The following is an 11,095-nucleotide window of genomic DNA, read 5'->3' on the forward strand; positions in this document are numbered from 1 at the left end:
CCCCAACCCTTTAACAGAGCTTACCCTTGCCCTGACTGGGTACCCTTACCCTAACTCTTAAACAGAGCTTACCCTTACCCTGACGGGGTACCCTAACCATAACCCTCCGTGTACATTTCAGGTTTCGTCGAAAACCTCCCGGGCTGGTGAAGTTTCAAGGGGAGTCGATAACTGAAGGTAAGGACCAGCCCCTCCAGCCCCAGGGTCAGGGTCTAGTCCCAGGGTCAGGGCCTTGCCCCAGAGTCAGGGTCAGGGTCTAGTCCCAGGGTCAGGGTCAGGGCCTAGTCCCAGAATCAGGGTCAGGGCCTAATCCCAGAGTCAGGGTCAGGGCCCAGCCCCAGAGTCAGGGTCAGGGTCGTGCCCGAACCAGGATAAAACATTATGGATCTCAGGCGGGTAGCCCGGGTTCGGTGAGCTGCAAACTCACTGCTGATTTCCAAGATTGAAGGGTGTGTGTGTTTGTGTTTGTGTTTGTTTGTGTGTGTCTCTGTTTGTGTGTGTGTGTCTGCAGAGCAGCTGCATGCTGAAGCGTGTTTCGCTGAATGCCAGCTCCAGAGAGCTTCTCTCACATTCCTACAGGTAAACCTCCACTCACCTGCTGTTTTTTGGTGTTCTTGTTGTTGTGATTCTTGTGATGCATTTTGTCAACCCCAATCCCTTTCAGGATGAAAACATGGTCAGCTTTATCAAAGGAGGAATAAAAGTCCGCAACAGTTACCTGATTTACAAGTATGACCCCTTATAATATCATCTGTAGACTAGTAACTAGAATAACCATCTGTTGCTTGGGAATACAACTAACTATTTTTAACCTATGAATTAAACTAACCATGTGTAAACTAGGAACTAAACTAACCATGAAACTCTTCCACCAATGTACTATTTTCATACCTTTGCATAAAAGAGACATCTTGGTCTCCATTAGTCTCATTGTTATGCATTGTTACCGTGGTAACGGTCTGACTCCCCCAGAGAGCTCCACTCATACATCCAGTCCAAGGACTCATTGGTTGGACCAAGCCACCTCCACCTCGAGGGAGGTGTGGCATTCGGTATAGGGGCTTTTAATTTGGTAAGTCTCGAAATATATTTTTGAATAGGGGCTTTTAATTTGGAAAGTCACAAAATATAATCTTATTGAGTCTTGAATCCTTGTTAGAGTGTTCCAGCCTGAAGACCTCACGTAGTTATTTATTTGCCTGTTAGACTCTGTCCATGTTTCCTGCCCGAATCCTGAAGGTGTTGGAGTTTGCAGGATTCTCCGGCGACAAGGTATATTATATATACTCATCGTCTATCTTCACTTTCAGCACTTGTTCATCGTACATCTTCATCACCGTGCCTCCTCTGTATCTAGTACAAACCTCCTCATGTATGTTACGGTTCAGGACTAAGCTCTGCATGTATGTAATGGTTCAGGACTAACCTCCTCATGTATGTTACGGTTCAGGACTAAGCTCTACATGCATGTTATGGTTCAGGACTAACCTCCTCATGGATGTTATGGTTCAGGTGGACTAAGCTCTACATGTTATTGTTCAGGTGGACTAAGCTCTACATGTTATTGTTCAGGTGGACTAAGCTCTACATGTTATGGTTCCGGACTGACCACTACATGTATGTTATGGTTCAGGTGGACTAAGCTCTACATGTTATTGTTCAGGTGGACTAAGCTCTACATGTTATGGCTCAGGTGGACTAAGCTCTACATGTTATGGTTAAGGTGGACTAAGCTCTACATGTAATGGTTCAGGTGGACTAAGCTTTACATGTTATGGTTTAAGTGGACTAAACTCTGCATGTTATGGTTGCACGACTGACCTGACTATATGTATGTTATGGCTCAGGTGGACTAAACTCTACATGTTATGGTTCAGGACTGACCACTACATGAATGTAATGGTTCAAGTGGACTAAACTCTACGTGTTATGGTTCAGGTGGACTAAGCTCTACGTGTTATGGTTCAGGTGGACTAAGCTCTACGTGTTATGGTTCAGGTGGACTAAGCTCTACGTGTTATGGTTCAGGTGGACTAAGCTCTACGTGTTATGGTTCAGGTGGACTAAGCTCTACGTGTTATGGTTCAGGTGGACTAAGCTCTACGTGTTATGGTTGCAGGACTACGGTTTGTCTCAGCTGCACAGCGGTGCCACGGTGGTGAACCTGCGCTCCCTTCTGTGTGCCCTGCTGTTGCTATGTTACCACACCTTCCTCACCTTTATACTGGGTGGGTACACACACACACACACACACACACACACACACACACACACACACACACACACACACACACACACACACACACACACACACACACACACACACACACACACACACACACACACACACACACACACACACACACACACACACTTTAAAACGATATATCTTTAGAAGTTACAATTTGAGTGTTTTTCTTTGTGTGTCTCAGGTACGGGGGAGGGAGAGGTGGCAGAGGCTGAGAGGCTGCTGGCTCCGTTCAGGCTTCGCTACCCCACGGTGAGTCTCCTCCTCTCTCCTCCCCGACACACAGCCCTCAGAACTCAGAAGCTCATCACTCTCCATCTGGTGGACACGCCCACTTGGGATGTCACCAATAGTATTCATGTTGTAATCTGTTACAGATCAAATAAACCAGGTGTAAGTGTCGTATGAAACTAACCTGATGGGGGTTAATCGAATAACAACATTTGAAACGATTAACGTTCTATGGGTAAAGCTTGTCATTGAAGTTTCTGTTGACCAATGATGATTGTCCTCTGGACTGATGGACCATGTGCTGATCCCCAGGGGGCCATCTTCCTGTTCTTCGCTGGCAGGACGGAGGAGATGAAGGGGAACATAGACAAGGTGCGTTTATCTTCCACCAAGCTCGACCTACTCTTTCACGCCAGGTTTAACCCCCTATAGTGTAGAGACGGCCTCATCCTCTCCATGTAGCATCAGCATTAGATGTCAGGGGACTGCAAATACGCTGTTAGGATTAAAGTCTGGGCTAAACCGGACCTTCTAATGATCTCTTCATGATATTATTGGATGTGCGTTGCCGTGGGGACAGGCGGTGTGTCTCTTTGAGGACGGCTGCAAGGCCCAGCAGGAGTGGAAGCAGTTCCACCACATGTGCTACTGGGAGCTGCTGTGGTGCTTCACCTACAAGCAGCTGTGGAAGATGGCCTACTTCTACGCTGACCTGCTGACCAAGGAGAGCCGCTGGTCCCAGGTAGCCTACAGCGTGCACGCAGTACGCGCCACAAGCAGTGCACGCACGATCGTCACACTCCAAATGATACAAACGCAAGCACCAAATGAACTCCATCTGAGGTTGCTTTTAAAATACAAGTCCCCCGTCCCCCTCTCCAAGGCGATGTACGTCTACATGAAGGCGGCGTGCCTCAGCATGCTCAGCAAGGATGAATCCCGACCGTTTGGGGAGGATGAGGTGGAGCTGTTCAGGTATCTGTGGCTCTTCTCCTTGGCTCTGTCCCTCCCCCTACCACTCCTCCTAGCGTAGAGTGTCCCCCTACTTTCCTTCAACCCTACCACTACCTCGTAGGCTGTCCCCATACTGTCCCTCCCCCCTATCACTCCCAAGTAGGGGTTCCCCTTGCTGTCCCCTTGCTGTCCCTCACCCTACCACTAGCAGGTAGGGACGGGTAGGCTGTCCCCACACTGTCCCTCCCCCTACCATGCCAGGTAGGTGTGTGTGTCATGGTTCTACAGTGAGTGTAGCAGTCGTGGCGCTTTGGCCTCCAGAAGCCCCAAAGAACGGAGCGAGTTGTGTCTCAGAATGGCTTTCATTTGAAGAATGGCTGCCGACATGAAGAGCCCAAATGTAGTGATGTCTTAAATGTAACACAATAAGTTAATAAAGAAATATGAGGGAGGGGGTGAGTTTAATTAACACAATAAGTCATGTAAAACATTGTGAGTTTGCATTTACAATGTCTGTACTGCCGCTAACAAGGTGTGTGTGTGTGTGTGTGTGTGTGTGTGTGTGTGTGTGTGTGTGTGTGTGTGTGTGTGTGTGTGTGTGTGTGTGTGTGTGTGTGTGTGTGTGTGTGTGTGTGTGTGTGTGTGTGTGTGTGTATCAGACAGGTTCCTACTCTGAAGCAGAAGATAGCGGGAAAGTCTCCGCCCACGGAGAAGTTTGCGATCCGCAAAGCGAGACGCTACCGGGCCTCCAGCCCGGTCAAACTACCTGTCCCTGTCCTGGTACACACGAACACGGCCACACACACACACACACACACACACACACACACACACACACACACACACACACACACACACACACACACACACACACACACACACACACACACACACACACACACACACACACACACACACGCGCACGCGCAAACACGCATACATGCACACATGCATACACACATACACGCACGCAAACTACATTATGTGACTCTGACACCCTTAGTATACACAGCTTGTTCACACTTATCCTCTATGGAGGACGCAACCACCGCCGTGTACTCCCCTGACTCCAGTGTGTCTCTGTGCTCCACTTTGTTCTCTACCCTGTGCTCTAGTCTGTGCTCGAGTTTATGCTCTACTCTGTGCTCTACTCTGTGCTCTGCTCCGTGCTCTACTCTGTGCTCTACTCTGTGCTCTGCTCCGTGCTCTACTCTGTGCTGTAGTCTGTGCTCGAGTTTATTCTCTACTCTGTGCTCTACTCTGTGCTCTGCTCCGTGCTCTACTCTGTTCTCTACTTTATGCTCCACGTCATGCTCCGCTCTGTGCTCTACAGGAGATGATGTACATGTGGAACGGCTTCACCATGATCAGGAAGTGTCCCGAGCTGACAGACGCCATGATGCAGACGCTGTTGGAGGCGGAGCGCACCCTGGCTGCAGCGCCTGGTACTGCAGAACACCACATGTTATCTGGTTCTAGCTCTAACTCTATTGCTTTCTCTAATTCTATCTCTGGTTTTAGTTCTAATTTATGGTTCTGGTTCTAGTTCCATCTCTAGGTCTAGCTCTGATTCAGACTCTACTTCTAGCTCTAGCGCTAGTTCTAGCTTTAGCTCTGGTTCTATCTCTAATTCTAGCGCTATCTCTAGTTCTATCTCTAGTTGTAGCTCTGGTTTTAGTTCTCATTATGGTTCTAGTTATAGTTCTATTTCTGATTCTAGTTCCAGCTCTAGCTCTGTGTTTTTCCACTGCTGCTGGGCTATTGCAACAAACAAATTTCTCCTACTGGGGATTAATAAAGTTGTATGGTATCGTATCGTAGTTCCAGTTCTGGCTCTGGTTCTAGCTCACATGAGCCCACAACAGCTTGTCTAATTTCCCCAAAACCCCAGTTGTGGTCCTAGCTAACTAACCGGTTGTTACTAACCTGTTAGTTAGTGTGAAGCCAGTAACAAACTCCAAACCCCCCCTCCCCCAGGGAACGATTACTCTGTGGACGACTACTGTGTGATCCAGCTGCTGAAGGGTCTCTGTCTGCAGAACCAGGGTCGGCTCCGCGCCGCGGAGGAGTGCTTCAACAATGTGTACCGCAGGTGAGGTTCCGAGGAGGTGGAGTGAGTCACCGTGGCAGGGGCGGCCTGTTTACTCAGACAGGGGAAGGCGACAGCTCTTTGTTACCAAATGGCGTAACCGCTGCAGACTGCAGGCATTAGACAACATTCAATGGAAAGTTACTGGAGACTACTGTCGACATGTGAATTAAACTCGCAAATCAGGGTTGAGACCAGCGGTCTTGTACGTTCTGACCATGATGTTCAGTTGTCCCATTCCTTAATGACCCGTCTCTACTGTCTAACCCCTACCTGCTCCTTAATGACCCGTCTCTACTGTCTAACCCCTACCTGCTCCTTAATGACCTGTCTCTGTACTTTCTAACCCCTACCTGCTCCTTAATGACCTCTCTGTACTGTCTAACCCCTACCTGCTCCTTAATGACCTGTCTCTGTACTGTCCAACCCCCACCTGCTCCTTAATGACCTGTCTCTGTACTGTCTAAACCCCACCTGCTCCTTAATGACCTGTCTCTACTGTCTAACCCCTGCCTGCTCCTTAATGACCTGTCTCTACTGTCTAACCCCTACCTGCTCCTTAATGACCTGTCTATCCCTCACTTCTTACCAGTGAGAAGAAGATCCGGTACGACCACTACCTGGTCCCCAATGCTCTGCTTGAGCTCAGTCTGCTCTGTATCGACCAGAACCGCCGGGACGAGGCTATCAAGCTGCTGCACAAGGCCAAGTGGGTCTTGTAGTCTTGTCCTCTTGTCCTATGGTCCGCCTTGTAGACTCTGTCCGGTAGTGTCTGTCCTGTAGCCCTGTAGTCCATCAGTCCTGTGGTCCTGTAGTCATATGGTTGGTCTTGTAGATTCTGTCCTGTAGTCCATTAGTCATTTGGTACTGTAGCCTCTGTCCTGTAGTCCATCTTGTAGACTCTGTCCTGTAGTCCATTAGTCATGTGATACTGTAGCTTCTGTCCTGTAGTCCTATGGTCTGTCTTGTAGACTCTGTCCTGTAGTCCATTAGTCATGTGGTACTGTAGTCTCTGTAGTCCTGTCGTTGGCCCAATACTGGGGGTTTGTTCCTAAAATAGAGCATGTATTGCCCTTTCCGAACCTCACTCCAAACACACCTTTTAAAGTAACTTTAATTTATTTTTTATTGCTTAATATCTGGACATGACATATTACACATGTTGGGATGTATCTTCATGGTTAAATACACCTATTGTAAGTCTCTTTGGACAGAAGCAATGGCTGATAGATTTATACTTTGAATGACTTCTATCGCCTTTTAGAACGAACTACAAGGATTACTCCATGGAGTCGCGCACACAGTTCCGCGTGCACGCTGCACTCGCCAAGCTGAAGGTGAGCCCCACGGAACAGGAGGAGATGACCCGCATGTGAGAAGAAGAAGAAAGACCCCTTACTCACCCCCCCCCAAAATAATAAGTCTTCCTGGCCCAGAAGAATGCAGGCCATACTGTGTTAAAAGATCATCAACAGCAACATTGGCATCCAAGTGAAGAAACAGTACCATCTTCTGGTGAACCACAGCTACTGCAATTACAGTGCGATTTAAACAGAAAGGTTCCATCAAATGATGTAAGGTTACGTCTCTCTGTGGACTCCAGTTGTGTGGCCGGAATGTTTGGTAGGGATTACCAAAGTATGTGCGTGGCTATGTCAGTGTCATCTCAGCCACTTCCTTGAGTTAATTCTGTGTGAATGAAAGGTGAAGCTTTTAATCGCCAGTCCTGTAGTTTACATGTTTATAAAAGCATCACATCTTCATGTTTACATTGAGTAACCTCCAGATTGTAATAGAAGGCACTTGTAAGCTATATATACGCAACAGATTTTCTTTGTAAAAATTCAGTGTTTTTTTCTGGAAAGAGTCTAGTTGATTTAGTTAATATATGGTGTTAGTGTTCCTAGTGTAGCTATAAGAAAGGTTCCCAAAAGGTATGGAAACCTGTGATTTAAGATTTTTTTTAATCCACGTACAAAATGAGTAATTATTTCACTTTACGTTGAGCTCATGTTGGAAACCATGGGTAAGCTTTTTTCCGTAAATAAACTTGCACCAATGGTTGTTGACGGATTTATTTTTCATAATTCATTATTTTAACATTACATTTGATAAGAACAATAAGGATGTATATTTTTCAAAACTCAGAACGCACGGCCAGCCTGCTTCTGGACGGGCGGGGCCAGAGCTCTCCTTGACGTGGACCAGACGGTGTTCCCCACCAGCACAGCTCATGTCCAGTCCAGACCTCAGTTCATCTTCTAGAACCACAAGTGTCTTAAATCCGAAGGGGGGTGTTTTGCATGTACGTCCTACAAAACACAACCGTGAGTTTATGTACAGGAACAGGAGGTCTGTCCACTCTGTCACTCGTCCGCGGGGGCTAGGGGCGTGGCCGCCTGCTCCTCCTTCTGCCGGCGTTTCAGAAGCTTCTTCTTTTTCTTCTGCTCCTTCTCCACCTCGGCGACCATCTCCAGGAACTTGGAGCTTCGCGGGTCAACGGCGTAGCCGAAGCGCTCGCGGGCCTCGGCCAGCAGCTTGTCTTTCCGCGTTTTCTCCTCTGCCATCTTCTTCTTCGTCTCACTTCGCTCGCGCCGCCAATCAGCCACCATCTTGGGCATCTTGGCCATGTTGGACGCGATGAGCTTCTCCCTGAAACCACATGGAGAAACGCGTTGATTACCAATGTGAAGAAAACACGCACCCGACGGCAAAATCTTGACCGACATTTACATTCTTATCCCCATGGCTATTCCAAATTCGTTCAGAGTGGTTTGGTTTTAGGAACTAGGTATTGCATCCCTTGGATCGTTCTGAATGCAGCCCCACAGCCTAAGTTGGTTCTGATACAAGCGTGTGATTAATGACTCACTAATCAAATCAAATGTAATGACCTCTCAAATGCACCTCCATCTTGCACTTCACCATATAAATCAGAAGTACAACCACTACCACAGTGACCGCAGGGCGGACGTCAGTGTTTCATAATGAATGTATGTTAGCAGGGGGTGAATGTCACCCTGCCAACACTTAAATGTTACACTGCCGACACATTAAGCACCAAGTATGCAGTGACTTTATTTAACCACCAAGTTTAACAAACATCTCACTGACAGTATGTGGCAAGTATTAATCTAAGACTGAAATCAAAACATTTGTCAGTGTGAATATTTTCTATTTTGAGCAGCAAAGAGACTGATTTCAGGTTAGATGTTGGGCAAGATATTGATGAAGGGTTATTTGATGGATATAACAAAGTTAAAGTCAACCACCGGCTGGGAATAAGTCATCCACGAGGACCGGGGACATTTCTTCAAAGACCCGTAAGGAATCTGACAAGTAGGTAAACCACCACATTTAGTTAGCGAGGAGGGGGTAATCTTGCTCAAGGATGCCTGCAGGTGGAGGTTAGAGGGGTTCGAACCAAGAACCTTGAGGCGGGGTGTCAAACATCCCAATCCAGTAGGCCTACATTATCTGGATCCAACACCAATTTCTAGCAGGTAGGTTTCCAACATCGTCTCCATTTCTAACACGTATTCGGAGGTCGAAGTAAATGTTGGTGGCCAGCATTAGGTTTACAATCACAGGAGTCCTAACTCACTTTGCTCGTCGTTTAGCAGCTTCCTCTTCCTCCCGTAGACTGATATTCTTCAACATAACCTCCAGTGTCGGATGCCACTCTGCCTCGTCTTTAATCATCGCCTCCAGCTTCTCATCGGTCGGCCACAGTGTCGCGGGGTCAATCCCCGACGCGTCCCCGTATCGGCCATACCGCTTGCGGTCGAACTTCTCCGTAAGCTGCCATTCGGGCGTCTTCTCGCTGGTCTTGTCGGGGATGTACGGATCCTTTAGGTTCAGTTTCAGCGGTTTGGCGTGGTAGTTTGCCGTATGTGTTAACACTCCATATTGTGGTATAACAGGAATAAAAGGTTTTAATGTTGTAAAGGTCTTAAAAGAGCGAAAGAGAATCCCCGTCCTCACAGCCAGCACGGGCGCCGCCATCTTTCTTGACATGAAGGAAGGACCCCGCCTGTCTATTTCTGTTTCGGCGACTGACTCATTGCCTGATTTATTAAAACGAATGGGAAAAGACATATTTGTTGCACTGTGTAGATCAGAGGTGAATCAAAGGCACTGTGGGAAATTTAGAAATGTTATAGTTTAATTAATTGGATGATTGAATACTTTCTAGATGCCTGTTTCTTCAATGACCTCAGCTTTTTAGAGACCCCTTATCTATTGTTTTGTCGTCTTGTAGTTCCCTTTTGAATTTTACATTTCAGTGACTGATAAGAAATGGTTGATTAATTGATGAATGGATGAATGAAGCCATTCTCCCCTTTAAAGACCTTGACTTGGCAGTGGGGCAGGCTGAGCAGGTGGCGGTAGGCATGGAAGTCTCTTTCAACCACACTGTACAAAAGCTTTCGAAACATTCTCTGGACACTTAAAGGCCACCGGGCAGGAAACCAAAAGGCCTACTTTGAGAGAAAAGGAATAAAGGGTTTTTGTTTTAAACCCTCTCCCTCTCCTTTCGCAGCCCCACACCCACAACAACTGCTCTCCAACTTTTACATTTTATCCCCTTTCTAGAAAAGCGATCCGGGGGCAGGGAGACAAGGGTGCCACCGCAGCGGGCGGCGCCCTCAGACGCAGATGTCACGGGGTGGTGTGTGTCTCCACGCCGACGACGTGGTTCCCAGGACCGGCGTGCTGGAGGGGCTTAGGGAGGGGGGGGGGGGGGCAGAACCTAAGCTTAGTTTTGCTTAGGGGCAATCTGGCTGCCAAGTGCAGTGATTTAGCCGTGAGCAGATGAAGACTAGTCTATGTCTGAGAGCAGTAATTAATATTGAACAGTTAAAGCCCTAAACAACCTTCTGTGTCCTCCTGCATGCATAAGAAGAGCCGAGTGACATAGCAATCCTGTGTAGAGTAATTACTGTGATCGGTCGAGTGAGAATGAGTGTGAGATTTGTTTAGTTTGGGACAGCCTACATGACCATAAAATTAACACACCAAAAGAAACAACCCCTCAACCACTTTTTCGTTTTTTAAGGATTTTTATCCACATATATCCCTATGGGCATTTCAATAGTAGTTTTGTCTTCTTTTTTTTGCTCCCGTCAACCATAATGTATGTCAGGTCACTGAATATAGACTTTTTTGAAGAGCTCTATGTCAGGTCACTGAATATAGAGTTATTTGAAAATCTCCTTCCAGGGTGTATAGGCCTATAACAATTATTTTGTGAGTATTCGAAGGGATGGCAGAACAATGTCATCGTAACCTCTATCTCAGCAGGACAAATGCGTTTTGACAAATTTTGCATGTGTTTACGTGTTGCCAGTACTGTTGAGTTTAATTTTCAACTGCTCAAAAGTAAACCTAGCCATAATGTATCATGTGCTGTGTTTTTGTATTCAATGCTGATGACGAGACCAACAATGAGCATGTTCCTTTTGTTCTTCTGTGGTGTTTGACGTAACGTTTTTACCGCCACCGGTTTTTACCGCCACTGCATTGTTATGTGAGCGTTTTTTGAAAATATTTTTTTGATGGTTCTCTTGTGG

At 47.0% G+C, this 11,095-nt stretch overlaps 2 protein-coding genes across 2 annotated transcripts in view; one reads left to right on the plus strand and one right to left on the minus strand.

Moving 5' to 3' along the window:
* Positions 1–7,583, plus strand: part of zgc:158403 (tetratricopeptide repeat protein 39A) — a 10,687-nt gene extending 3,104 nt beyond the window's left edge. Inside the window, exons 4-18 of the mRNA XM_060071188.1 lie at positions 122–177; positions 512–579; positions 665–729; positions 973–1,072; positions 1,207–1,272; positions 2,120–2,228; positions 2,433–2,500; positions 2,792–2,851; positions 3,060–3,221; positions 3,363–3,454; positions 4,093–4,213; positions 4,767–4,878; positions 5,411–5,525; positions 6,115–6,231; positions 6,787–7,583. Coding sequence (XP_059927171.1) covers positions 122–177; positions 512–579; positions 665–729; positions 973–1,072; positions 1,207–1,272; positions 2,120–2,228; positions 2,433–2,500; positions 2,792–2,851; positions 3,060–3,221; positions 3,363–3,454; positions 4,093–4,213; positions 4,767–4,878; positions 5,411–5,525; positions 6,115–6,231; positions 6,787–6,898 — 1,423 coding nt within the window. The 3' untranslated portion in view covers positions 6,899–7,583. The remainder of the gene's footprint in view (positions 1–121; positions 178–511; positions 580–664; positions 730–972; positions 1,073–1,206; positions 1,273–2,119; positions 2,229–2,432; positions 2,501–2,791; positions 2,852–3,059; positions 3,222–3,362; positions 3,455–4,092; positions 4,214–4,766; positions 4,879–5,410; positions 5,526–6,114; positions 6,232–6,786) is intronic.
* On the minus strand, positions 7,582–9,569 carry gadd45gip1 (growth arrest and DNA-damage-inducible, gamma interacting protein 1). Its single transcript, XM_060071653.1, has 2 exons — positions 9,127–9,569; positions 7,582–8,174 (listed from the first exon to the last, which is right to left on the minus strand). The coding sequence occupies exons 1-2, from the start codon at positions 9,537–9,539 to the stop codon at positions 7,889–7,891; spliced, it is 699 nt and encodes a 232-aa protein (XP_059927636.1). The 5' UTR covers positions 9,540–9,569; the 3' UTR covers positions 7,582–7,888.
* Positions 9,570–11,095: the final 1,526 nt, after the last annotated feature.

This window comes from Gadus macrocephalus, chromosome 2, assembly GCF_031168955.1.
Source record: "Gadus macrocephalus chromosome 2, ASM3116895v1".
Lineage (NCBI taxonomy): Eukaryota > Metazoa > Chordata > Actinopteri > Gadiformes > Gadidae > Gadus > Gadus macrocephalus.